The sequence below is a fragment of the Gorilla gorilla genome, chromosome 20, assembly GCF_029281585.2.
Source record: "Gorilla gorilla gorilla isolate KB3781 chromosome 20, NHGRI_mGorGor1-v2.1_pri, whole genome shotgun sequence".
Taxonomy (NCBI): Eukaryota; Metazoa; Chordata; class Mammalia; order Primates; family Hominidae; genus Gorilla; species Gorilla gorilla.
In genome coordinates, this window is record NC_073244.2 from 58,545,050 (window position 1) to 58,573,016 (window position 27,967).

Below are 27,967 nucleotides of genomic sequence, written 5' to 3' on the forward strand. Positions count from 1 at the left end.
GGCAACATAGCAAGTCCCTCTCTCTACAAAACTTTTTTTTTTTTTTTTTTTTGAGACGGAGTCTCACTCTGTCTCCCAGGCTGGAGTATAGTGGCGTGATCTCAGCTCACTGCAACCTCCGCCTCCCAGGTTCAAGCGATTCTCCAGCCTCAGCCTCCTGAGTAGCTGGGACTACAGGTGCACGCCACTGTGTCCAGCTAATTTTTGTATTTTTAGTAGAGATGGGGTTTCACCATGTTGGCCAGGCTGGTCTTGAACTCCTGACGTCAGGTGATCCACCCGCCTCAGCCTCCCAAAGTGCTGGGATTACAGGCATGAGCCACTGCGCCCGGCCAACAAAACATTTTTAAAAAATAGCTGGGTGAGGTGGTGCATACCTGTAGTCCCAACCACTTAGGAGGCTAGGTGGGAGAATCTCTTGAGCCTGGGAGTTCAAGGCTGCAGTGAGCAGTGATCATGCAGCCTGGGTGACAGAATGAGAAGACTGTGTCTCAAAAATAATTAATTAATTAATTAATGGCACAAGTCTACCTCTCATGGCTGGCATAGCACCTGCCCAGGCTGCACAGCCAGGAAGTGCTGTCAGGAGACAGGAGCCCATGATCTGAGCTTGAATCCTTGCCCTGAAACTCTAGCAAGTCTCTCTGGGGATAAATAAGGAACTGTTGTCTGAGAGGCCACTATCACCAGGCTATATCACTTCCCCATGTCTCAGTTTCCCTAGTTGTAAAATGTGTCTAGTAACAGAGCCCATCTCAGAATCTTGCTATAAAATAAAGTATTAGCAAAAAACAAGCACTCGCTTAAGTGTTAACTATGAGGATCATGAATGAGTTTGTGTGTTCTTGTGAGCAAATGCACACGGGTGTTTGTGTGTGCCTCAGTTTCCCCATCTGCCCAACCAAAGGCCAGCGCGTGCTCCCTGCAAGCCCCTGACTGTATGCCTCTTCTAAGACTCCCTGCTCCATTTTCTTTTTCTTTTCTTTTCTTTCTTTTTTTTTGAAATGGACTCTCCTTCTCTGACCCAGGCTGGAGTGCAGTGGCGGGATCTCGGCTCACTGCAACCTCCGCCTCCCAGGTTCAAGCGATTTTCCTGCCTCAGCCTCCCGAGTAGCTGGGATTACAGGCGCCCACCACCACACCCGGCTAATTTTTGTATTTTTAGTAGAGACAGGGTTTCACTGTGTTGGCCAGGCTGGCCTTGAACTCCGACCTCGGGTGATCCACCCGCCTTGGCCTCCCAAGGTGCTGGGATTATAGGTGTAAGCCACCGCGCCCGGCCCCCAGCTCCATTTTCTTTCCCCATGTTAAGGTCATGTAGAGGCTTTTAAGTGCCTGGAGACCCCTATGCCAGGGAGCACCCTGAGAACGGGGAGTGGGGGCTGCATGGAGAGAAGGAGCTAGGGGAACTGTAGGACCTCCTATCAGACTGGGGAAGGCCTGGCTTGGACGCCTGGGTCCCCGTCCTCTGTGCGAGGTGCTACAACCCCTGAGTTCCCATTTATGATCTAATGGGGAGCTTGGATGTCAGGGTTCCCGTCCCTGCGGCGGCGGATGGAGATAAGACGCCAGGATCCTGGTCTCTGGAGCTCCTTAGAGAGCTGGATCCTGGTCCCTGACGAGGGAGGTGTATGTCCCCCTTGTAAGGCGGGTTGGGTTTGGATGCGAAGTCTCAGCCATGTGGGGGGAGAGTGTGCTGACACTCAGGAGTTCTCTCCCGGAAAGGGAGGGTCTCGAATTCTGGATTTGTGTCCCTGGAGGGAGCACTGACGTGAGTCTTCACTCGTACATGGGGCTCGGGTGCAGGGTACCTGTCTTGTCGCGAGGGGCTGCTGGGGCACTAACCGCCTCCTGAAGGGGTGTAGACAGTGCCCGGACTCCGCTGTTCCCCTTTTGGAGTGGGGTAGCTCCGATCCGAGGTGCTACATTCTGACCCCCGACGTTACCGCGGGGCAAGGGAACTCGGACCCCAGGGTAGCTTGGCCCCCTACCAGGGAAAGGCGAGCGGGGCGGGTCCGGGGGGCGGAGACGCGGCGGGCGGGGCTCCGGCAGACCCCGCCCCCGCCCGCAGCGCTGGTCGCGCGTCTCCAAGTCTGCGAGGCCGAGGTGGGCGCCGAGAGCTGGGCGCCACAGACCGCGCGTCCCGCTGCGCCCCGCGCGCCCCGGGGTCTATGGAGCGGCGCCTCCGCGCCGCCCGGCCGGCCCCACGCCGCGCCCGGAGCCTGCTCTGCGGCCAAGTAATCGGACTGGCGGTCCTGCGGGTAGGGGAAGCTTGCGGGCTGGCAGGAGGGGGACTTCTGGGTCCCAGAGGAATGGGGGGCTGGAACTCCAGTGTCCTGGGGGCTAGGGGGTCGGGACGAGGGTATCCCGAGGCTGGGGGAAGGGGCGCACGGATGTTTGAGTCCTGGAGAAATCTGGGGTTGGGAGACCTGGACACGGGGGTCTGGGGCATCTGGACACCTGGCTGGGAGGTTTGGGGGCGGCCTGGTTCCTGGGGTTAGGGGGTGTTCTGAACGCCTGGTCCTGGAGGAATGAAGACCTAACTGAAAACGTTAGGGGATCAGGAGACCAGGACACCTGGGCCCCGAGTGTCGGGTCAATCCTGGGGGCGTCCTGGGGCAGAGGCTGTGGCGGTTGCGTCCGGGGCTGGGGCTCGCGCGCCGGGGTCTTCAGGGAGGAAGTTGTGGTCGTGGGGATGTGGCGCTCCGAACACGTGGCGCCACCCCGAGAGGCTGGGGGGATCCCTGGGCAGGACACAGGATGGGGGTTCCTGCCCTCTGCCCCCTGCCTCCTTAGCCCAGCCGGGAAAACAGGGTGCAGATCCGGGGAGTCAGACACTGGGGATGGGCTTGGGGGGCGGGTCCTCGGGGCAGAGGGCTCCGGGGGCTGGGGCGTGCGTGCCTGGCCCGGGAGGCGCCCGCCCCCCGCCCGGCTTGGGCATGCTTGGCACGCAGCGCGCGGGCCGGTTCGATCCGTATGCGCGCCGCGTGCGCCCATTGGTATGCGGGAGCCGGCCCGGCGCGGGCGTGAGGCGGGCGCGCTGGCGGGCGGCGCGGGGGAGGCGGCGGCGGGGCACGTCCTCACCCGGAGCTCCAGCCCCGGGCCGGCTAGGGTGGGAGCTGAGGCCTCCAGGGAGGGGAAACTGAGGCACCATCCAGGTTCCCCCCCCCCACCCAGCTCCTTGCTGGGACCCTGAGCCCTGCACGGATCTCAGTTTCCCTAGAAGGTCTCCCGAGGGCACTGAGCGCTGCCCCTGGCCCCCTCCCGCTGCAGGAGACTCGGGGCTCGGAGCCCGCCTGAGCGAGCCCCCCGGAGATGGCGGCCCCCTATCCCGGCAGTGGCGGCGGAAGCGAGGTCAAATGCGTGGGAGGCCGCGGCGCCAGCGTCCCCTGGGACTTTCTACCCGGGCTGATGGTCAAGGCGCCGTCCGGACCGTGGTGAGCAAAGCCCCGCCCCCCTGGCCGCGGCCCCGCCCCCGGGGAGGCGTCCCCGGGGCCAATTCACACCCGATGTTCTGTCCCCGTGCCAAGGGGCTGTTCACACCCAGCTCCCTGACCCGCCCCTTAGGGCTAGAAGGTCTTACCTTGAGTTAACGACCGTCCTGAGCCCGGTCCCCTGCGTTCTGCTTCTAGTCCCGGTCCTCAGAATTCACGCCCAACATCTTTAATCTCTCGCCCTTCCTCCTCCTTCTCACCAGAATTGACACTCGAGGTTCTGTCCCTGGGTCGGAGTGTAGAATCCACACTCCAGTCTGCTCCCACCTCCAGAGATGTGGAATCCACTCCCAACGTCCCGTCCCGTTCCCAAGGCCCCGGGAGGCGGGGCTCACCCCCAGTTCCCAAGCCCCTGAGCCCCGGGTCCCCGCCGACACCTCCTCCGCGCCGCCCGCCCAGCCTGCAGGCGCAGCGCAAGGAGAAGTCCCGGAACGCGGCGCGCTCGCGGCGCGGGAAGGAGAACCTGGAGTTCTTCGAGCTGGCCAAGCTTCTCCCGCTGCCCGGCGCCATCTCCAGCCAGCTGGACAAGGCTTCCATCGTGCGCCTCAGCGTCACCTACCTCCGCCTGCGCCGGTTCGCCGCGCTGGGGGCGCCGCCCTGGGGGCTGAGAGCCGCTGGGCCGCCAGCTGGCCTCGGTGAGTGCTCATGCGCGGGGCAAGGGTCCCAGGGCCCTCCAGGCGGAGTCACTGCGGCCCAGATCCGGGCTGCGGGCCTGCCCTCGCCCAGATGCTTGTCTCTGGAGTCAGCCAGGACCTTTGCGTGTCCCTATCAGGTGGCTTCTGCTCTCCAAGCCTCAGTTTATTAAACTGTCAAATGGGCGCAAGAGGTTGGGAAGATTTCGTGAATTCTGCCCTAAACAAGGCCCTGGCAGTTCTAGTGGTCACTGGTAAATGCTATTCCTATATTTTTATTAGAGGAGAGGAATCATTATTACAACCAAAGAAACTCCCAGCTGCATGAGCGGGACAGAGGGGACTCACCCTGGCTTGGGACGCCCATTCGCTAATGGGCGAGATACCCTGGATCCAGACCTGAGGGGCCCCGGCGGGGACGCAAGGACTGTACAGTCTGAGCCCCTAGTTGGAGGAGCAAGAGGGAGACAGTATGATGTGGCGGATGAGATAGGGAACTTCAGGAAGATGCCCCAGGGTTCCTGTCGCCGCGCAGCCACCTCCCAGCTTTGCAACTCCGGGCAGGTCGCCTCACTTCTCTGTGCCTTAATGTGAAGTGGGAAAAAACGGTCCAACCTCCCCCAGGGGGCTGAGCAGAGAATCAACCAGGTCATATTTGCAAAGTCCCTGGAAGTGCCTAGCTCAGAGCAAGCCACCGCTATGCGGCCAATGCTGTTATCAGCAGTGACCTTGCAGGGCTGCTGGAGGGGTTCGGGGCATGGAGGAGGGGGCGGGGGGGCTGCCGCTTTTGGAGCATCTCCTGCCTGTCTGGCACTTTTCTGAGCGCTGGGATCCAGCAGGAGAAACAATCTAGACAAAAGTCCCTGCCCCGGAGCGGCTGGCATCCTAGTGGCCAAGACGCAATAAAGAAATAGGCAAAGCAGTATGATCTAGAATATGTAAAAATATAAACTCTGTAAGATACAGATAAATATCTAAGTTTATTATTATTACTCAGACTTTATTATTGAGACATAGAAGTGTTGTTATGTTATTATTACTTCTATTTTATGTGTTTGTTACAGCTTTGCGGTTATGAGGATAAGGCAGTGTGAGTGGTGTTTATCTGAAGTCTCAGGGCACCCCAGGCTACCCCTGTCCCCACCCCTCCAGGAGAAGAGGGTGTCCTTAGGGTGGGGTTGGAGGGGCTCCAATTCCCCTCCTGCCCCGTCCCAGGGGAAGAGGGGGGAGAGAAAATAGCATTGATTAAGCTCGCAATAAATCACCATTTAAATTTAAATAATCCGGCTTCCCAGGCGGTAATTAGGCGAATTGACTGGCGCGGAGAGAATGCGGCATTAGCGCCGCTGATTACTGTCATTACCGCGAACAACATGTGCGCCGGCGGGGGATAAACATCTTGTCTATTGTCCCCAAGCTGAAGGGGGGGAAAGGGGGGGGCTAAGAGAGTCCCGGCGGCGTCCAGCCCCCCATTACCTGGATGGGCATTCCGGGGCTCAGAGGCATCAGGGGCTGGCTGAGGTCACAGCACTGACGTGGCAGAGCATGGACTTAATCGACCCCACCTGGACCACGGTGCCAAGTGGAAGTAGGGTCAGGACAGTGTGGGGGGGCTTGGTACTGCGTGGACTCCTATAGTCCCAAAATTGGGAAATCGGGGGACAGAGGCATTTCTAGCTCTACAGGGTCCCTAACAAGAGGCGAAGCACCTGCTTCCATAGTTCAGAGGAGGAGCTGAGGACAGCATTTTAGCTGAAGCCACAGAGCAGAGCACTGTCAGTCACACTCTCTGAAGGGGAGGGGACTCCCATGCCCTCCTCAGTAATAAGCCGGGCACCATGGCTCACATCCGTAATCCCAGCACTTTGGGGCGCCAAGGTGGGAGGAAAGCTTTGGGCCAGGAGTTCGAGACCAGCCAGGGCAACATAGCAAAACCCTGGGCAATATAACAAAACCCTGTCCCTACAAAAATAAAAATATTGGCCAGGCACGGTGGCTCACACCTGTAAGTAATCCCAGCACTTTGGGAGGCCGAGGCGGGCAGATCACGAGGTCAGGAGTTCGAGACCATCCTGGCCAACATGGTAAAATCCCATCTCTACTAAAATACAAAAAATTAGCCGGGCGTGGTGGTGTGTGCCTGTAGTCCCAGCTACTCCGGAGGCTAAGGCAGGGGAATCACTTGAACCCAGGAGGCGGAGATTGCAGTGAGCCGAGATCACACCACTGCACTCCAGACTAGTGACAGAGCAAGACTCCGTCTCAAAAAATATATAAACATAAAAATAAATAAATAAATTAGCCAGGTTTGGTGGCACCCGCCTGTAGTCCCTGATACTGAAGAGGATGAGGTGGGAGGATGGCTTGAGCTGAGGAGGTCGAGGCTGCAGTGAGCCATGATCATGCCACTACACTCCAGCCTGGGCAACAGAGCAAGACCCAGTATCTAAAATAATAACAATAATAGTAATCATATAGAATGCATGCATCAGACCCTGGGATAAGCCCTGTATACAAAATGACTTTCTTGGCCAGGCGCGGTGGCTCACGCCTGTAATCTCAGCTCTCAGGGAGGCAAGAGGCAGGAGGATAGCTTGAGCCCAGGAGTTCGAGACCTGCCTCGGCAATATAGCGAGACCCCGTTCTCCAGAAAAAGGAAAAACAACAACAACAACAACAACAACAAAAGACAAAATGACTTTCTTTTTCAGAGGGAGACACTATTATGATTCCCAGGTTACAGAAGTGTGTGCCCAAGGTCGTACAGCTGGGATTCAAACACAGATGACCTTGCCCCAAAGGCCGCCTCTCAACCATCATACGTGGTCTGTAGGTCTACAGGGATGGGTTCTAGGTCTCTGCCTCTCCAGGCCTCAGTCCTCCATCTGTGAAATGGGACAACAGATGTTCAAGTCTAGCCCTGAGCCTCTGAGTCTGGAGAGAAGACTGCCTAAATCTCATGTCAGCATTCCCTATTGCTTTTTTTTTTTTTTTTTTGAAACGCAGTTTTGCTCTTGTTGCCCAGGCTGGAGTGCAGTGTTGCAATCTCTGCTCACTGCAATCTCCGCCTCCTGGGTTCAAGCAATTCTCCTGACTCAGCCTCCCGAGTAGCTGGGATTACAGGTGCCCGCCACCGCGCCTGGCTAATTTTTTGTATTTTTAGTAGAGATGGGGTTTCACCATGTTGGCCAGGCTGGTCTCGAACTCCTGACCTCCTTATCCTCCCAAAGTGCTGGGATTACAGGCGTGAGGCACCGCGCCCGGCTTTTACAGCCTTCTTTCTTCCCATAGCACTTATTGTCATCTGACACTCTCTGTATTTATCTTGTTATTTTGTGTCATTCACCAACAGCCCCTTGGTTGCTGAGCCTGGAATAGCATCTGGGACACAATGAGAGCTTACTAAATTGTTGAGTGACTGTGGCAGTTGAGGGAAGGAGGGGTGACATCTTTATTTATTTATTTATAGACAGAGTTTTGCTCTTGTTGCCCAGGCTGGAGTGCAATGGCATGATCTCGGCTCACTGCAACCTCCTTCTCCTGGGTTCAAGCAGTTCTCCTGCTTCAGCCTCCCTAGTAGCTGGGATTACAGGCATGTGCCACCACGCCCGGCTAATTTTGTATTTTTAGTAGAGATGGGGTTTCTCCATGTTGGTCAGGCTGGTCTCAAACTCCTGACCTCAGGTGATCCGCCTGCCGCAGCCTCCCAAAATGCTGGGATTACAGGTGTGAGCCACCGCACCCAGCCCTTTTCAAATTTTTTTGAAACAGGGTCTTGCTCTGTCGCCCAGGCTGGAATGCAGTGGTTGGTGCGATCTTGGCTCACTGCAGCCTCCACCTACTACGCTCAAGAGATCCTCTCACTTCAGCCTTCCAAGTAGCCAGGACTACAGGCACACACCACCACGCCTAGCTACTTTTTGCATTTTTTAAGAGACGAGGTCTCACCATGTTGCCCAGGCTGTTCTCACATTCCTGGGATCAAGTGATTTGCCAACCTTGGCCTCCCAAAGTGTTGGGATTACAGGTATGAGCCACTGTGCCCAGCCAAGGGGTGACTTCTTAGCCCACAGGTCAGGCATATCCTCGCTGAGGAAGTAACGTTTTTTTGTTTTTGTTTTTTGTTTTTTTTGAGACAGAGTCTTGCTCTGTCACCCAGGCTGGAGTGCAGTGGTGCGATCTCGGCTCACTGCAACCTCCACTTCCCAGGTTCAAGCGATTCTCCTGCCTCAGCCTCCCAAGTAGCTGGGTTACAAGCACACGCCACCATGCCCAGCTAATTTTTGTATTTTTAGTAGAGACAGGGTTTCGCCGTGTTGGCCAGACTGGTCTTGAACTCCTGACTTCAGGGTGATCCATCCACCTCAGCCTCCCAAAGTGCTGGGGTTACAGGTGTAAGCCACTGGGCCCAGCCAAGGAAGTGATCTTTGAGCTGAGGCTCCAAGGAGGTGTGGGAGCAGCTGTGAGAAAAGCTGGAAGAGAGTGACTCAGCAGAGGGAACAGCAGGTGCAAAGGCCCTGAGGCAGGCAGGGATCAGCTTGCTGGGTGCAGAGCCTCATGCACTGTGGTAGGGGTTTGGCTGTTACCCATAGTGAGAGGGGAGCCACAGAGGTGGTGAGGGCGGAAGTAGGAGCCCAGTGAGGATGAGGACGTGGTGGTCCAGCCAGGGCAGCTAGACTGGGCTGGGGCCATGGGTGGTGGAACACAGGTGACATGGTCAGGTCCAACCCCTGGGACTTGCTTAAAATGCATGTGGGTGTGAGAGACACAGAGGGCGGCCTCCAAGAAACCGCCCGAAAAGGCAGTGGTGCCCTGATGTTATCTGTAGTCATACTGAAAAGAAAAGTGCAGCCAGGGCGGTGGCTCACACCTGTAATCCCAGCACTTTGTGAGGCCGAGGCAGGTGGATCACCTGAGGTCAGGAGTTCAAGACAAGCCTGACCAATATGGTGAAACCCCGTCTCAACTAAAAATACAAAAATTAGCCAGGCATGGTGGTGGTCGCCTGTAATCCCAGCTACTTGGGAGGATGAGGCAGGAAAATCACTTGAACCAGGAGGCAGAGGTTGCGGTGAGCTGAGATCCTGCCACTGCACTCTAGCCTGGGTGTCAGTGCTAGATGCCGTCTCAAAAAAAAAAAAAAAGAGAGAGAGAGAATGGTGGCATGACTCCCAGTATTAGGCACCTACTGTATGCACTAGCCCATTCAACTCTATCACTGTAGACCCATTTTACAGATGAGGCTGAGGAAAGTAAAGGCAAAGGTGACCCGGCACTGCCCCACCCCATGGTGGTTGCCCCCATGCAGCCCTCAGGCCTGCGGCGCTTTGACGATGGGGCATGTGAGGGACCCCTCTCCCCGACTTCCCTGGGTGATGAAGCCCCAGCCTCTTCTCTCCAGGAGCCAGGGTCAGCACATTCCTTCAGGGCAGTTGAGAAGGGCAGGTGACGGGGGAGATCTGGGAACTTGGAAGAGGCCTTGGCTTCTGCCTTCTGTCCCTGGATCCCCCTCTCTCTGCCCCAGGTCCCCCCTCTCTCTGCCCCAGGTCCCCGCCCCCACTCTGCACCCGGTTTCCCCCTCTCTCTGCCCCCTGGGTCCCCCTCTCTCTGCCCCTGGTCTCCCTTCTCTCTGCCCCTGGTCTCCCGTCTCTCTGCCCGTGGTCTCCTGTCTGTCTGCCCCTGGTCCCCGTCTCTCTGCCCCTGGTCTCCCTTCTCTCTGCCCCTGGTCTCCCTTCTCTCTGCCCCTCGTCTCCTGTCTGTCTGCCCCTGGTCCCCGTCTCTCTGCCCCTGGTCTCCCGTCTCTCTGCTCCTCGTGCTCCCTCTCTGCTCAAGAGATGAGGACACTGAGCAGGCTCTGATAAGAACCACAGCAAGTGTTTGTTAAATGGATGAGTGATGTTTGGGTTCTGGACATGGGAGGGCGGATGTGGAAGTGGTGAAAAGTCTCTTGCTGAATGTAGGGGACAGAGGAGTGGGGACATTTTGAGGGGAGAGGGAGAGGAGGAAACAGCCGGAGGCATCGGGGAGTTGGTGGGATCGGGAGGTGGAGGCTGGGGGTAAAAAGACACATCAGTCAGTGATCAGGAGACTCTGGGGGTCCCTTTCACAGGGGACCGGACCCGTGTATGGGGAAGAGCAGGTCCCCAAGCCCCCCCACCACCACACCCCCTAATCCCGACGTGCCCATTAATGTTGTTAATTGCAGCGGTTCAGTCTGACCCAGGCTGATCCTGGGAGAGGGAAAATGAAGGAATTAGCAAAAATGACAGGGGAAAATTGCGACAATTAGCAGGCAGCATTGTTCCTGCCTGTCACCCGGCTGGTTCCGAGCTGTATCTTGAGGGAGGGGGTCCCCGTCAACCCCCCAGCCCCCCAGTAATTGTTCCTGGAGCTCCAGGCGGAGGTGGAGGCAGGGAGGAACAGCCAGGAGGGTGTGGGGTACTCCTGGGAGGAGGAAGCTCAGCCCAGACACTAGGGGGCTGGGGAGGCGGGGGCTGCACGCCCATGGGGGAGGGGCGGGGTTTCGCCGCCTGGTGTTTTGATGGTCGGGTAATAACAATAGTAATCACACTATTAATACCAGTCCCGGCTCTGTGCCGCAGCATCTGCTTCTGCCAGGCCCCAGCCAGGCCCTTCTGTCTGTTAAGTGGACTGAATGCGTAACCAGCCTGGGGAGTCACCGCTCCTGGCAAACCCGCTTGACAGAGGAGGAAACTGAGGCACAGAGCGGCAGAGAGGCTGGTCCCAGGGCACACAGCCAGGGAGGGGAAGCGCTGGGGCCGGCAGGAGACCTGGCCCCTTAGCCCCATAGGAAAAAGGCACCTGGGGACCCTCAAGGTCACCAAGTCTCTCCCCTGGCTCCCCACTCTCAGCACTGGGTTGGAGCTCCCTCGGGGGTTGTCCTCCGCAGGGTCAGGGTCACCCAGGGGTCCTGGGTGGGTACAGGCTCCGGGACCCCCAGGTCTCTGCCTACCCCCAGCACAAGATCCAGGGTCCTAGCTCCTGACTGTAGGGAGGATGGGGCAGGGGGCACAGGTCTCACTTTGTCTTGGTCTCAGTTGCCATCTCTGTCTCTCTCTGCATCTCTTTTCCTCTGTCTCTCCATGTCTATTTTTTTTTTTAGTTTTTGTTTGTTTGTTTGTTTGTTTTTGTTTTTAGTTTTGTTTTTTTGAGATGGAGTCTTGCTCTTGCTGCCCAGGCTGGAGTGCAATGGCACAATCTCGGCTCACTGCAACTTCTGCCTCCCGGGTTCAAGTGATTCTCCTGCCTCAGCCTCCAGGGTAGCTGGGACTACAGGTGCACCCACCACGCCCAGCTAGTTTTTCTGTATTTTTAGTAGAGACAGGGTTTCACTATGTTGGCCAGGAAGGTCTCGAACTCCTGACCTCAGGTGATCTGCCCACCTCAGCCTCTCAAAGTGCTGAGATTATAGGCGTGAGCCACTGCGCCCGGCCTTAGTATTTTTATTTTTTATTATTATTATTATTGAGATGCAGTTTCACTCTTGTTGCCCAGGCTGGAGTGCAGTGGTGGGATCTCGGCTCACTGCAACCTCCACCTCCCGGGTTCAAGCGATTCTCCCTCCTCAGCCTCCCGAATAGCTGGAACCACAGGCACATGCTACCACACCTGGCTAATTTTTTGTATTTTTGGTAGAGACGAAGTTTCACCATGTTGGCCAGGCTGGTCTTGAACTCCCAGCCTCAGGTGATCCACCCACCTCCGCCTCCCAAAGCACTGAGATTACAGGTGTGAGCCACCGTGCCCGGCCTCCCCATTTTATTTACTCATTCATGAGTTGGACATTTGTGTGCTTTCCACCTTTTGAATGATGTGAAGTATGCTGCTACGAACACGCATGTACATGCTACAACGCCTGTTTTCAATTCTTTTGATTACATAGATTACATACACAGAAGTGGATTTGCTAACTCGTATGATAATTCTATGTTAACTTATTGAGAAACCGTCAAATTGTTTTCCACAGTGGCTGTACAATTTTACATTCCCACCAGCAATGTATGAGGGTTCTAATTTCACCACATCCTTACCAACACTTACTTTCTGTGTTTTTTGTTTTGTTTTGTTTTTGTTTGTTTGTTTTTTGAGATGGAGTCTCGCTCTGTCACCCAGGATGGAGTGCAGTGGTGTGATCTCAGCTCACTGCAAGCTCCACCTCCTGGGTTCAAGGGATTTTCCTGCCTCAGCCGCCTAAGTAGCTGGGATTATAGGTGCACGCCACCATGCCCAGCTAATTTTTATATTTTTAGTAGAGATAAGATTTCACCATGTTGGCCAGGCTGGTCTCAAACTCCTGACTTTGTGATCCACCCGCCTCGGCCTCCCAAAGTGCTGGGATTACAGGCGTGAGCCACCGCGCCTGGCCACTTTCTACTTTTTTGATGCTAGCCATCCTAGCGGGTGTGGAGTGGTGTCTCATAGTGGTTTTGATTTTCATTTTCCTAATGACTAATGATGTTGGGCATCTTTTCATGTGCTTATTGGTCATTTGTGTATCTTCTTTGGAGAAATATCTATTCAAGTCCTTTGCCCATTTTTTAAAATATATTTTTTGTAGAGATGGGGGTCTCACTGCATTGCCCAGGCTGGTCTCGATCCCTTGGGTTCAAGCAATCCTCCCACCTCAGCCTCCCAAAGTGCTGAGATCACAGGTATGAACCACCGTGCCTGGCCCTTTGCCTTTTTTTTTTTTTTTTTTGTCTGAGACGGAGTCTCACTCTGTCGCCCAGGCTGCAGTGCAATGGCCCTAACTCAGCTCACTGCAACCTCCGCCTCTGGGTTCAAGTGATTTATCCTACCTCAGCCTCCCGAGTAGCTGGAATTATAGGCACCCGCCATCATGCCCAGCTAATTTTTGTAGAGACGGGGTTTCATAATGTTGGCTGGTCTCGAACTCCTGACCTCAGGTGATCCACCCACCTCGGCCTCCCAGAGTGTTGGGATTACAGGCGTGAGCCACCACACTGGGCCCCTTTGCCCATTTTTGAATTGTCTTTTTGTTGTTGAGTTGTAGAATCTCTATCTCTTTCTATTCCTTTATATCCCTCTGTCTCTGTCTTTCAGTCTCCTCTCTGCCTCCTTCTCATCCTTCAGGTCTGCTCAAATGTCCCCTCCTTCAACAGCCCTAACTCCATTACTCTCCATTTTGCACCACCTATTTCATTCTCCATAGCACTGGCCACAAAGGGTAATTCCATATTTGTTAGTTTCTGTCTTTTTTTTTTTTTTTTTTTTTTTTTAAACAGACGGAGTCTCACTTTGTTGCCCAGGCTGCAGTGCAGTGGCGCGATCTTGACTCACTGCAACCTCCGCTTCCCAGGTTCAAGCGATCCTCCTACCTAGCCTCCTAAATAGCTGGAATTAACAGGCCCACACCACCATGCCCAGCTAATTTTTTTTGTGTTTTTTTAGTAGGGACTGTTTCACCATGTTGCCCAGGCTGGTCTCAAACTCCTGACCTCAAGTGATCTACCCTCCTCGGCCTCCCAAAGTGCTTGGATTATAGGCATGAGCCACCTCGCCCAGCCTGTTGGTTTCTTTTCTTTCTTTCTTTCTTTCTTTTTTTTTTTTTGAGATGAAGTCTCGCACTGTCGTCCAGGCTGGAGTGCAGTGGCGTGATCTCGGCTCACTGCAACCTCCGCCTCCCGGGTTCAAGCGATTCTCCTGCCTCAACCTCCCGAGTAGCCAGGACTACAGGTGCCCACCTCCACACCCGGCTAATTTTTGTATTTTCAGTAGAGATGGGGTTTCATCATATTGGCCAGGCTGGTCTCGAACCCCTGACCTTGTGATCTGCCTGCCTCAGCCTCCCAAAGTGCTGGGATTACAGGTGTGAGCCACCTCGCCCAGCCTGTTGGTTTCTTATTTATTTATTTTTATGGGATCCCTAAGCAGAGATGTTAGTTTCTTGCTTGCTGTTCAACTGCCCCTGGTCTGAGAGCCCAGCAGGAGGCAGGGGTTGCTGGGCTGTCCTGGTCACCGTTGCACTCCCAGCAATGCCTAGTGCAGGACATAGGGAGAGTAGGTATTCAGGGAGTTTTTGTGAGTGAATGGGTGGATGAATGAATGAGTCCCTCTATGCACCCCCTGGCCCGTCTGTCTCTGTGAGTCAGTCTGTCACTCGCTGTCCCACCCACCTGTGTGTCCCACACCCCAGGTGTCTCCCCCATGGGTGCCCAGATACCCCAAGATGTCTACAAGCCTTAGGGGAAGAGAGGGAGGTTTGTAGACTGGCTCCCGGGGGACCTGCCCTGGCAGGGTCAGCCAGACTAACAGGCTTCATCCTTCCATCTGCCCCTGCCCCAGCCCCAGGCCGCCGCGGCCCCGCAGCGCTGGTCTCCGAAGTCTTCGAGCAGCACCTGGGAGGTCACATCTTGCAGGTGAGTGAGGCCCCTTCCCTGCCTGCCGCTCCTTGCTACCACCTAGCGGCCGCCTCTGGAGAACAGCAGCCTCTTCAGCATCCATCCATTGTGGGGGGTACCTGGACTGGGAAGCCGAATGCTCAAGATCCCTCCACTCCCTGCCCCTTCCGAGGACCACTGAAGCCCCCTCCCCACCAAAACAGTCCACCTCAGGCGGAGACCCAGGTTTCAGAACCTCTTACCACTTGGCGGCTGGACAGAGGGACACCGGGTCCTCTCCTTCCCCCTCCCTGTCTCTCCCGGCTCTAGTCCCTGGATGGCTTTGTGTTCGCCTTGAACCAGGAAGGAAAATTCCTCTACATCTCAGAGACAGTCTCCATCTATCTGGGTCTCTCACAGGTAAGGGACCCCCAGTGGACCTGGATTGGCTCAGCCACCATCTCCCTTGCCAGGCCTATGCATATCCTTCCTCTCTCCTGGTCTCACCATAGCAGCAAGAAAAATGGACTGGATCTCTGTGGTCCCCAGAGTGTGTTCCTTGGCACCCCACATGGCCCCCAGCATGGTTCATCCTCGAAGGCAGAGGAGGGCTATTGTTGTTTGTTTGTTTGTTTGTTTGTTTTTGAGACGGAGTCTCGCTCTATCACCCAGGCTGGAGTGCAGTGGTGCGATCTTCGCTCAGTGCAACCTCCACCTCCCGGGTTCAAACAATTCTCCTGCCTCAGCCTCCTGAGTAGCTGGGACTACAGGCGCCCACCACACCCAGCTAACTTTTTGTATTTTTAGTAAAGATGGGGTTTCACCATGTTAGCCAGGATGGTCGAGATCTCCTGACCTCGTGATCCACCCGCCTCGGCCTCCCAAAGTGCTAGGATTACAGTGTGAGCCACTGTCCTGGCTGATGAGGGCTATTTTTTTTTTTTTTTTTTTTTTTTTTTTTTTTTGAGTCGGAGTTTCCCTCTTGTTGCCCAGGCTGGAGTGCAATGGTACGATCTCAGCTCACTGCAACCTCTGCCTCCTGGGTTCAAGCGATTCTCCTGCCTCAGCCTCCCGAGTAGCTGGGATTACAGACATGCACCACCACGCCTGGCTAATTTTGTATTTTTTAAATAGAGACAGGGTTTCTTCATGTTGGTCAGGCTTGTCTTGAACTCTCAACCTCAGGCAATCCGCCTGCCTCAGCCTCCCAAAGTGCTGGGATTACAGCGTGAGCCACCGCGCCCAGCCTGAGGGGGCTATTAAAGTAACAAGTAGATCTGAGGAAAGCAGGTTCACTGAAAGATCAGTTTGCCAATGACTGGCGGGCCAGATGCACCATATTTGCCAACACTTGTTTCTTCTTAACAATTTTAAAGGTTTAGAGGCCACCCACGCTGGCTCATGCCTGTAATCCCAACACTTTGGGAGGCTGAGCCAGGAAGATCACCTGAGGCCAGGAATTCAAAACCAGCCTGGGCAACATAGTGAGACACCCCACCACCCCCACCCCCACCATCTCTACAAAAAAACTTAAAAATTAGCCAGGCATGGTGGCACACTGTTGTCCCAGCTACTCAGGAGGTTGAGATGGGAGGATCGCTTGAGCCCATAGGGTCAAGGTGGCAGTGAGCCATGATGAAGCCACTGCACTCCAACATGGACAACAAAGTGAGGCTATGCCTTAAAAAAAAAAAAAAAAAAAAGGGCCGGGCACGGTGGCTCACGCCTGTAATCCCAGCACTTTGGGAGGCCGAGGCAGGCAAATCACCTGAGGTTGGGAATTCAAGACCAGCCTGACCAACATGGAGAAACCCCGTCTCTCTACTAAAAAACAAAAAAATACAAAATTAGCCAGGCGTGGTGGCAGACACCTGTAATCCCAGCTACTCGGGAGGCTGAGGCAGGATAACCACTTGAACCCAGGAAGTGGAGGGTACAGTGAGCCGAGATCGTGGCATTGCACTCCAGCCTGGGCAACAAGAGCAAAACTCCATCTCAAAAAAAAAAAAAAAAAGGAGGGCAGGAAGACCTACTGAAAGCCCCATCCTTGAAGCCCTGGCATCTCACAGCACCTTAAGCTTTGCCAGTCCCTCCAATACAAATTGCTATCAACTTTGATCATTTTTACAAATATTTTTCACAAATAGGAAATTTAGGAAATTCAGTGCATTGGCAACTTGTGAGTACCTTTTCAGTGAGATTCCTGCAGGAGGAAGACACCAAAAGGAGGGGAATTTGGACAAGAGGACGGGAGGGAGGAAGAGTGGAGGAAAAGCTTGGCCAGGTGTGGTGGCTCACGCCTGTAATCCCAGCACTTTGGGAGGCAAAGGCAGGCAGATCACCTGAGGTCAGGAGTTCGAGACCAACCTGGGCAACATCTTGAAACCCAGTCTCTACTAAAAATACAAAATTAGCCGGGTGTGCTGGCAGATGCCTATAGTCCCAGCTACTCCGGAGGCTGAGGCAGAAGAATCACTTGAACCCAGGAGGCAGAGGTTGCAGTGAGCCAAGATTGCACCATTACACTCCAGCCTGGGCAACGAGAGCAAAACTCCATCTCAAAAACAAAACAAAACAAAAAAAGTCCAGGCGCGGTGGCTCATGCCTGTAAACCCAGCACTTTGGGAGGCTGAGGCGGGCAGATCACCTGAGGTCGGGAGTTTGAGACCAGCCTGACCAACATGGAGAAACCCTGTCTGTACTAAAAATACAAAATTAGCCAGGTGTGTTGGCACATGCCTGTAATCCCAGCTTCTTGAGAGGCTGAGGCAGGAGAATTGCTTGAACCTGGGAGGCAGAGGTCACGGTGAGCCGAGATCGCACCATTGCGCTCCAGCCTGGGCAACAAGAGCAAAACTCCGTCTTAAAAAATAAAAAAAAAAGAAGGAGGAGGAGGAAAGGCTTGAAGCTGTTGAAGCTGGCGTGGGGGAGGATTTAATGAGGGGGCGGAGCCCAGAGGGATAACGGACTGAGGGAAGCATGTGACCTCCAAGCTGAGGGGCAATGGGAGTCATGGCAGCCATGGTGGTCAGGTAAGTAACTTGCAGAGGCATCTTTGAACTGTAGGTCAGAAGACCAGTGAGGACGCTGGGGCAGAAACACAGTGGGGAGAAGATGGGGGCCTGCATTGAGGGAGGCAGGGAGAGATGGGCACTGCTAGGAGAGAGGTTTACGAGGTAGAATTGAATGTAAAAGTGTCTGATTGAAAAGCTCTAACTCTTTAAGAGCTTAAAAACCACTCCCCTGTTTGTATCTTGAATCTCATTCCTGCTGGGACACCCAGTGATTCATGCCAGGGCACAGTTGTTTGCTGTATGGGGGTGGTAGTGAGTAAGCAGGAGTTGGGTAAACGGAGGTTCTGACACCTCCCACCCACGCCCCACTCCCACACACAGCCCCTTAATAGAGTGGGCGGGGAAAAATCCTTACTAATCACTGGGTATGAAGCGAGAAGAGTCTAAGTTTGTATCTTCCGTTTGAAAGGTAATTGTTTTTTGTTTTTTTCTTTTCTTAAAAAAACACACTGGCATGAAGCGCACCTGCGTGCAGGCAAATGAGGCAAGGCTGAGCCCAGCGGGCGGGCGAGTTACTGCGCGCGCACCTCACCCGCCCCCTGCATTCCCCTCCTTCGCCGGCAGGTGGAGATGACGGGCAGCAGCGTCTTCGACTACATTCACCCTGGGGACCACTCAGAGGTGCTGGAGCAACTGGGGCTGCGGACGCCGACGCCCGGCCCCCCAACCCCGCCCTCCGTCTCCTCTTCCTCCTCCTCTTCCTCTTCGCTTGCAGATACCCCCGAGATCGGTAATTCTAAGGGCTCCTAAAGAATGAAGTCTGAGGGTAGATCGGGGGACGCCCGCTGTACTGTATCCAGCCATGCCGCGTTTATACAATTAGCAGTGAAGTTAGAACTGTGTAGAACGAATCTTTGCAAAAGGAATCGGAGTATAAATTGAGGCGGTGAGACTTGGTTCCTTAAGCTTGCCAAGCTCCCAAAGATTCGAGCTACAGAAAGACCCCCCTGGCTGCTGAAAGGAGTTGGGAGAGGCTTAGGTAAATAACAAGGCAGGCTTATTGGGAATATACACCGGCTGTGTCTGTAAGTACACAATCACATTACATAATTACGTTAGGGCCGGGCCTGGCGGCTCGCGCCTGTAACCCCGGCACTTCGGGAGGCCCAGGGGGGCGGATCACTTGAGCTCAGTTGGAGACCAGCCTGGGCAACATAGTGAAACCCCATCTCTACAAAAATTACAAAAAAGTCCAGGCGTGGTGGCGCAAACCTGTAGCCCCAGCACTCTGGGAGGCCGAGGCGGGTGGATCACCTGAAGTCAGGAGTTCGAGACCAGCCTGGCTTGCACAGTGAAACCCCCATCTCTACTAAAAATACAAAAAAAAAAAAAAAATTAGCTGGGTATGGTGGCGGGTGCCTGAGTCCCAGCTACTCGGGAGGCTGAGGCAGAAGGATCACTTGAACCCAGGAGATGGAGGTTGCAGTGAGCAGAGATTGTGCCACTGCACTCCAGCCTGGGCGAGTCCAAGACTGTCTCCAAAAAAACAACAACAACAACAACAAAAGAAAGAAAGAAAACATTAGCTGGGCATGATGACACATGCCGGTGGTCCCAGCTACTTGGGAGGATGGCTTGAGCCTTGGGGACAGAGGTTGCAGTGAGGAGATAACGTTGCTGCACTCCAGCCTGGGTGACAGAGCCAGTGTCTGGAAAAAAAAAAAAAAAAAGGCTGGGTGCGGTGGCTCACGCCTGTAATCCCAGCACTTTGGGAGGCCGAAGTGGGCGGATCACCTGAGGTCGGGAGTTCGAGACCAGCCTGGCCAGCATGGTGAAACCCCATCTCTACTAAAAATACAAAATTAGCCGGGCGTGGTGCAGGTGCCTGTAATTCCAGCATCTCAGGAAGCTGAGGCAGGAGAATCGCTTGAACCCAGGAGGTGGAGGTTGCACTGAGCTGAGATCAGGCCATTGCACTCTGAGTGAGACTCCGTCTCCAAAAAAAAAAAAAAAAAAAATTGCATTAGATCCTAAGCGCAGGCCCACAATGCAAGAAGTGTTATCTCCATTTTACAGCAGAAAACTGAGGCACGGCGCGGAGAGGTTAAGTTAATTGCCCCAGGTCACACAGCTATAAGTGATTGAGTTGGATTCCAGCCCAGGTCTGTCTGCTCCGGGGTCAGCATGCCTAACCCTTCTCTCCAGTGGAAATTTCCACTCCCACTGTGTATGGGAGGGAGGGTGCTGCAGATTACCCTGCCGGCTCTTTTTAGCTCTGAGATGTTGGGGGCCTATGAGGCTAACTATCCTGTAAATAGGATTTTCCAATCTTGGGTTTGCTTAACACCAAAAACATCTGAGACATCAGCTGTGCTTGCAAGCGTGGGGCGATGTCTGCAACACGTGCAGTCTGTTGGGGAGTGGGACTGTGTTCGTACCTGAGTTTTAGGCACAGGGTCATCTGTGTGTGAGCATATTTTTAAGACCGTTTTGTAGGGGTTACAGAAGGATCTGGATTTGTGAGTCTTATTTATTGCTATTCCCCAATCCCCTGTTCTGGGCAAGCCCCTGTCCTGGTGACATAGGAGTGACCATGACAGCTCCAGCCCCACCCACCTGGGGCTCCCAGTCCAGTGAGGGGAGACCAACCTGTCCTCAGACAGTGGCAACCCAGATGGGGCAGGGCTGGGATAGGGGAACCCAGAGGGGATGGCTGACCCAGCCTGAGGGTCAGGGAGGACTTCTTGGAGGAGGAGAAGTCTGTGCTGAGACCTGGAGGATGGGGCCTGAGAGGTGGGCTTTCCTCTAAAGGCCTCAGGAAGCTATGGCAGGTTCAGAGCAGGGGAGGGTCGAGGCACGTTTGAGCATTAGAAAGACGTAGATGGGGCCAGGTGCAGTGGCTCACGCCTGTAATCCCAGCACTTTGGGAGGCCGAGGTGGGTGGATCACGAGGTCAAGAGATCGAGACCATCCTGGCCAACATGGCGAAACCCCGTCTCTACTAAAAATACAAAAACTAGCTGAGCATGATGGCGCATGCCTGTAATCCCAGCTACTCAGGAAGCTGAGGCAGGAGAATCACTTGAACTGGGGAGATGGAGGTTGCAGTGGGCTGAGATCGTGCCACTGCACTCTAGCCTGGTGACAGAGCGAGACTCCAGCTCAAAAAAAAAAAAAAAAAAAAGACATGGATGAGACCAGACATGGTGGCTCACACCTGTAATCGCAGCACCTTGGGAGGCCAAGGAGGGCAGATCACTTGAAGTCAGGAGTTGAAAACCAGCCTGGCCAACATGGCAAAACCTCGTCTCTACTAAAAATACAAAAATTAGTCGGGCATGGTAGCATGTGCCTGTAATCCCAGCTACTTGGGAGGCTGAGGCAGAAGAATCACTTGAACCCAGGAGGCGGAGGTTGCAGTGAGCCAAGATTGCGCCACTCACTCCAGCCTGGACAACAGAGTGATATTCAGTCTCAAAAAAAAAAAAAAGAAAGGAAAGATGCGGATGGCTGCCACATAGGGGAGCCCACATACTGTCCCCATGAGCTTTCAAAATCATCAGGCATGCCTCTGAGTGCGGCCGTGGCCCAGTGGACATCTTGTGTCTGTCTGGCTGGCTCTGCAAGGATCAGGGTGGCCTGTGTGTTTCCTCTTCAGGACCCCATAACCTTCCTTCACTCTCTGTCCCAGAGGCCAGCCTCACCAAGGTGCCCCCCTCCTCCCTGGTCCAGGAGCGCTCCTTCTTTGTCCGCATGAAATCCACGCTCACCAAGAGGGGGCTGCACGTCAAGGCCTCAGGGTACAAGGTGGGTGTGAGCAGTCAGGCTCCTGTATTCCAGCCAGCCATGTCCCCAGATTGAGGGTGACCAAGGGAACCAGGCTGGTGGCTTCACTGGCTGCAGGTGGCTTAGGGAACTGGGTCTGGGAATGGGACTGGGGGGGGGGTCACACAGTGTCCAGTCCTCCAGCACCTGTGGGGGACAAAGGGAACCCAGCCCAGTGATGGTCCTCTTGCCCCCACTGGCCCGCCCTGCCCCTCCTCCAACCATGCCCACCACCAGCAGGTCATCCACGTGACTGGGCGCCTTCGGGCCCACGCCCTGGGCCTTGTGGCCCTCGGGCACACGTTGCCCCCGGCCCCCCTGGCTGAGCTGCCACTCCACGGACACATGATCGTCTTCCGTCTCAGCCTGGGTCTCACCATCCTTGCTTGTGAGAGCAGGTACCGGGGTTGGGGGCTGTGGCGGGTGGATTGGGGGCACAGTGGAGATCTGGGGTACATGGGGAGTCAGAGGGAGTGCTGGGTCTGCAGGATAGGGCACTGGGGAGCCATGGGAGGCGGAACAGCAATGGATGGGGCAGGGTGATGGGGAGAAGGGAGGGAAGGCAGGGGACCAGGGCGGAGGCCTAGCCCAGGGGTGCCTTCGGGGATGGAAGAGGGGCTGTGTCTTGGGTCCGGGCCCTCCTTCTGGGGCTGCAGATCTTGGCCCGTCTCTGGTCTTTCATCTCTCATCCATTTCCTCTCCTGCACCCTGCAGTGGAGGCAAATTAAGTGCTGAAATAGTCCCATGCTCTGAGGTGTCCAGGGTGCCTAGGGCCTTGCCACTAGCATCCACACGAATACTCGCAGCTGCCCTGGGAGAGACACTGTTTTGTGGTTTGTTTGTTTTGAGATGGAGTCTCACTCTGTCAGGCTGGAGTGCAGTGGCGCGATCTCAGCTCACTGCAACCTCCACCTCCCGGGTTCAAGTGATTCTCCTGCCTCAGCCTCTGAAGTAGCTGGGATTATAGGCATGCACCACCACAACCAGCTAATTTTTGTATTTTTAGTAGAGACGGGGTTTCACCATCTTAGGCAGGCTGGTCTCGAACTCCTGACCTCAAGTGATCCACACGCCTCAGCCTCCCAAAGTGCTGGGATTACAGGTGTGAGCCACCACGCCTGCCAACACTGTTATTGCACCCATTTTACAGCAAGGGTCTGAACCCCAGGGTACTCTGGAGCCAACTCTGCCTCTCCCCCAAACCCCGTGGTCTTGGACTCCTCCCCTCTTCTCTGTCACCCCCCAGAGTCAGCGACCACATGGACCTGGGGCCCTCAGAGCTGGTGGGCCGCAGCTGCTACCAGTTTGTCCACGGACAGGACGCCACGAGGATCCGCCAGAGCCACGTGGACTGTGAGACCCACCTCCACCCACCAAGCCTGCCTACCACCCCCCAGACCCGAGCATCCCACTCCCTGGTCCCTGGAAGTCCTTCTTCAGGGCTGCCCACAGTCCCTCCTGCTGCACCTACAGCTCCAGGGACTCCGTTTAGCATTGGAAAAGCAGCAAGGAGACTGAGTGATGCCTCAGGATGTGGGGGCGGGGGGGGGGGTCTGGGGGGCTGTGGGGTCTCCAAAACACCCAAGAGGCCTCGCTGTTGGGCTACCTCTCAGTCTCTCTGACTCTGCCTCTCTGTGCTTTCACCTTTTTCTCTTCTCCCCACTGTCTCCCTGCCCACTCCCCTGCTCTCACTCCTCCTGTCTCCTCCTGTCCACCTGGCTCTCTGTCTTGCCCCTGTCCCCACCCCACCCCTTCCCGTCTCTCCCTGGGCTGGGCCCAGTGCTGGACAAGGGTCAGGTGATGACTGGTTACTACCGTTGGCTGCAGCGTGCCGGGGGCTTCGTGTGGCTGCAGTCTGTGGCCACGGTGGCTGGGAGCGGGAAGAGCCCCGGGGAGCACCATGTGCTTTGGGTCAGCCACGTGCTCAGGTGAGGGCTGTGCCCACCCCTCCTGCAGGGGACTCAGGGCCCTGCTGTCTCTCCCCACCTCCAGTGGGGGTGCTTTGGGGAGGGCTTCTAGAATGGGACAAGCCCAAGGGGTCTGCAGACACGAAGGGGAAGGAGGGGAGGATGGTGAGAGCAGAGGCCCAGAGTGGAACGGTCTTGCTGGCAGGAGACAGAGAGGAGTCGCCAGGGGGAGGGGGACAGTATCTTTGAGGAAGGCAGGGGCAGGCTCACAGCCTCCTCAGGCTCAGGTGGAGGGTCTGGACTCTTGACTCTGGGGCACTGGGGAGCCACGGCAGGCTCTTACCAGGGGGAGGCCCACAGAGCACAGAAACTAATGGAAAGAAGCAGGGAGGGGTGTTCCAAGCAGAGGAAGGGCTCCAAGCAACAGCCTGACCTTAAAGGTAATGCCTTGGGCTGGAGTAGAAAGCAGTGAGAAACCAGCCTGAAGATGACGGCCTGGCCTTTTGGCTCAGGGGCACTGGGGAGTCATAGAAAGCTTTAGAGCTGGAGAGGATCATAGTCAGATCTGCTTTTTAGAAAGACTGCTCTAGACCGGACATGGTGGCTCATGCCTGTAATCCCAACAATTTGGGAGGCCAAGGCAGATGGTTTGCCTGAGCCCAGGAGTTGAAGACCAGCCTGGGCAACAAAGTGAGGTCCCATCTCTATTAAAAAAAATTTTTTTAAATTGGCCAGTTACAGTGGCACGCACCTGTGGTCCCAGCTACAGCAGAGGCTGAGGTGGGAGGATCACCTGAGCCCAGGAGGTCGAGGCTGCAGTGAGCCGTGATCGTGCCACTGCACTCCAGCCTGGGTGACAGAGTGAGACCCTGTCTCAAAAAAAAAAAACAAAAAAAAAAAAAAAAAAGGAAAAAAACACCCTTCTAGGCCAGGCACAGTGGCTCACGCCTGGAATCCCAGCACTTTGGGAGGCCGAGGTGGGTGGATCACGAGGTCAGGAGTTGAAGACCAGCCTGGCCAAGACAGTGAAACCTCATCTCTACTAAAAATAAAAAAAATTAGCTGGGCATGGTGGTGCACGCCTGTAATCCCAGCTACTCAGGAGGCTGAAGCAGGAGAATTACTTGAACCCGGGAGGCGGAGGTTGCAGTGAGCCAAGATCATGCCACTGCACTCCAGCCTGGGTGACACAGTGAGACTCCATCTCAAAAACAAGCAAACAAACAAACAAAAAAACCCTTCTAGCTGCCATGAAGGAGACACTGAGGGACAAGATGGGCGCTGGAGGACCAGGGCAGAGGCTGGGGCCAGTCCTGGGAAGTGCCAGACTCTATGGGGTAGGAGACCATCTTCTGCCCAGGTCTCTGGCTTTGCTGAGCCCGGATTTGGGCTCCTGAGAGGAACAGCAGGTTTGAAAGGAAGATGTAGACATCAGATGGGCATGAGGTGCCAGAGGACACCCAGGTGGTGACATCCAGGTGGCCACCGGCTATCCAGGTCTGGCCTTAGGAGCGAGGGCCACGCTGGGCTAGAAATCAACCCGGAGTTTAGGGATCTGGTGTTGAGCCTTGTAAGTGCCTCAGGGTGGGGACTCCACATTTCCCCGTGGGGGTGTCCACACTTATTGCCACAAGTTGGGTAAAGCAGGAGGGAGTCCTGAGAGGCCAAGGACCCCTGGCTCCTAACCGCATCCATCTTCTCCCCAGCCAAGCCGAGGGTGGCCAAACTCCTTTGGATGCCTTCCAGCTTCCAGCCAGCGTAGCCTGTGAGGAGGCATCCAGCCCGGGGCCAGAGCCCACAGGTGAGCCCCACCTCCCACCTCAGCCCCTGGGAAGCTCCAAGGAACCTTTGGGTCCTGGCTGTCCATTCCAGAAGCCACTAGCCACATGCAGCCATTTATATACAATTAAAATTAAAATCCAGGCCAGTGCGGTGGCTCACGCCTGTAATCCCAGCACTTTGGGAGGCCGAGGCAGGTGGATCACGAGGTCAAGAGATCAAGACCAACATGGTGAAACCTTGTCTCTACTAAAAATACAAAAATTAGCTGGGCGTGGTGGCATGCGCCTGTAATCCCAGCTACTTGAAAGGCTGAGGCAGGAGAATCGCTTGAACCCGAGAGGCGGAGATTGCACCACTGCACTCCAGCCTGGCAACAGAGCGAGACTCTGTCTCAAAAAAAAAAAAAAAAAAATTTAAATCCAGGCCAGGCGTGGTGACTCACGCCTGTAATCCCAGTACTTTGGGAGGCCGAGGCAGGCAGATCACCAGGTCAGGAGATGGAGACCATCCTGGCTAATAAGGTGAAACCCCATCTCTACTAAAAATACAAAAAAATTAGCTGGACATGGTGCCATGCTCCTGTAATCCCAACTACTCAGGAGGCTAAGGCAGGAGAATCGCTTGAACCTGGAGGGCAGAGGTTGCAGTGAGCCGAGATCATGCCACTGCACTCCAGCCTAGGTGACAGAGCAAGATATAAAAAAAAAAAAAAAAAAAATTAGCTGGGCATGGTGGCCCGTGCCTGTAGTCCCAGCTACTCAGGAGGCTGAGGCAGGAGAGTCGCTTCTACCCAGGAGTCAGAGGTTGCAGTGAGCTGAGATCTCACCGCTGCACTCCAGCCTGGGTGACAGAGCGAGACTCCATCTCAAAAAAATAAAATAAAATCCAGGCCGGGCGTGGTGGCTTATGCCTGTAAACCCAGAACTTTGGGAGGCTGAGGTAAGAGAATTGCTTTAGCCTAAGAGTTCAAGACAAGCCTGGGCAACATAGTGAGACCCCATCTCAACAAAAAATTTTAAAACTTAGCCAGGTGTGATGGTTCACACCCATAGTCCCAGCTACTCGGGAGGCTGAGGTGGTAGGATTTCTTGAGCCCAGGAGTTAGAGGCTGCAGTGCGCTGTGACAGCTGTACTGCACTCCAGCCTGGGTGACGGGGTAAGACCTCGTCTCAAACAAATTTATTTATTTATTTTTTTAGGGGGATGGAGTTTCACTCTTGTTGCCCAGGTTGGAGTGCAATAGCACAATCTCGGCTCACTGCAACCTCCACCTCCCGGGTTCAAGTGATTCTCCTGCCTCAGCCTCCCAAGTAGCTGGGATTACAGGCACCTACCACCATGCCCGGCTAATTTAGTATTTTTAGTAGAAACAGTGTTTCGCCACGTTGGCCAGGCTGGTCTCGAACTCCTGACCTCAAGTGATTCTCCTGCCTGGGCCTCCCAAAGTGCTGGGATTACAGGCATGAGCCACCATGCCCTGCAAAACAAAACAAAACAAAAAACACTTTAAATCCATGTCCCCACTCACACCTGCCACATATCGCGTGCACAGTGGCCACATGTGGCCAGTGGCTGCTTCGTGGGACAGTGTGGATGTAGAACATTTCCATTACCACAGAACGCTCTATCCTGGAAACTTCCATTGAAGAGCCCAGGTCTAGAGCAGGGTATCTTGATCTCTGCTCTACTGACATTTTAGGGCCAGGTGATTCTGTGTTGGAGGGGACAGCATCCCTGGCCTCTACCCTCTAGATGCCAATGGTAGCCTCCTCAGGGCTGTGACACCCCAAAATATCTCCAGATATTGCCAGGTGTCTCCTGGCGACAGAACCAGCTGGCCAGGCACAGTGGCTCACGCCTGTAATCCCAGCACTTTGGGAGGCTGAGGCAGGCAGATCACCTGAGGTCAGGAGTTTGAGACCAGTCTGGGCAACATGGCGACACCCCATCTCTACTTAAAATAGAAAAATTAGCTGGGTGTGGTGGCACACGCCTGTAATCCCAGCTACTGGGGAGGCTGAGGCAGGAGAATAGCTTGAACCCCAGAGGCGGAGGTTGCAGTGAGCTGAGATGGTGCAGGTGCACTCCAGCCTGGGGGACAGAGCAAGACTCCATCTCAAAAAAAAAAAAAAAAAAAGCCACTCCCAGCTGAGAACTACAGGTCTGGCCCACTATGCACAGCTCCATTCCACAGATGGGAAGACTGAGGGCTGGGGACACACACAGGCCCTCAGCATCTTCCTCTTCCAGAGCCGGAGTCTCCGACGGAAGGGAAGCAGGCTGCCCCAGCGGAGAACGAGGCCCCCCAGACCCAGGGCAGACGCATCAAAGTGGAGCCCGGCCCGAGGGAAACCAAAGGCTCCGAGGACAGTGGCGACGAGGATCCCTCCGGCCACCCGGCCACACCGCGGCCCGAGTTCACCTCTGTCATCCGGGCAGGGGTCCTGAAGCAGGACCCGGTGCGGCCATGGGGCCTGGCGCCTCCCGGGGACCCCCCGCCCACCCTCCTGCACGCGGGCTTCCTGCCGCCGGTGGTGCGGGGCCTGTGCACGCCCGGTACCATCCGCTACGGCCCCGCGGAGCTGGGCCTGGTGTACCCGCACCTGCAGAGGCTGGGTCCGGGCCCCGCGCTCCCGGAGGCCTTTTACCCGCCCCTGGGCCTGCCCTACCCGGGGCCCGCGGGCACCAGGCTGCCGCGGAAGGGGGACTGAGGACTGGCAGAGCTGCCGGCGCTGGACCCTGCGACAACCGGGTTCCCCCAGGACAGTAGGCCCGGCTCTGCCCGTAGCCCTGAGAATTAAACGCCGGCTCTCCCTGCAGTGGTTTGGGCTCCGGGCTGTGAGCTCCTCTGTCCATTTCTGTCTCCCCCGGGTCCTCACCTCCCTCTCCCTCCACCCGCCCTCCTGCCTCTCCAGTTAGTCCGCTCCTCGCCGCCCTTCCCCAAGGAACACG

At 55.4% G+C, this 27,967-nt stretch overlaps 1 protein-coding gene across 6 annotated transcripts; it reads left to right on the forward strand.

The window, feature by feature from the left end:
- Positions 1 to 2,071: 2,071 nt before the first annotated feature.
- Positions 2,072 to 27,859, forward strand: NPAS1 (neuronal PAS domain protein 1). Of its 6 annotated transcripts, none has more exons than XM_004061039.4 (12): positions 2,072 to 2,261; positions 3,274 to 3,437; positions 3,894 to 4,129; positions 14,453 to 14,526; positions 14,818 to 14,907; positions 18,126 to 18,291; positions 21,193 to 21,308; positions 21,567 to 21,724; positions 22,573 to 22,679; positions 23,107 to 23,254; positions 24,940 to 25,034; positions 27,266 to 27,859. In XM_004061039.4, exons 2-12 carry the CDS (start codon positions 3,316 to 3,318, stop codon positions 27,724 to 27,726), a joined length of 1,773 nt encoding a protein of 590 aa, XP_004061087.1. In that variant the 5' UTR covers positions 2,072 to 2,261; positions 3,274 to 3,315; the 3' UTR covers positions 27,727 to 27,859. The 6 variants fall into 6 exon arrangements, with proteins under 6 accessions (XP_004061087.1, XP_018872176.1, XP_018872177.1 ...); XM_019016631.3 differs by having other exon boundaries at positions 2,078 to 2,261; positions 21,564 to 21,724; XM_019016632.3 differs by having other exon boundaries at positions 2,078 to 2,261; positions 23,154 to 23,254; positions 27,266 to 27,396.
- Positions 27,860 to 27,967: the final 108 nt, after the last annotated feature.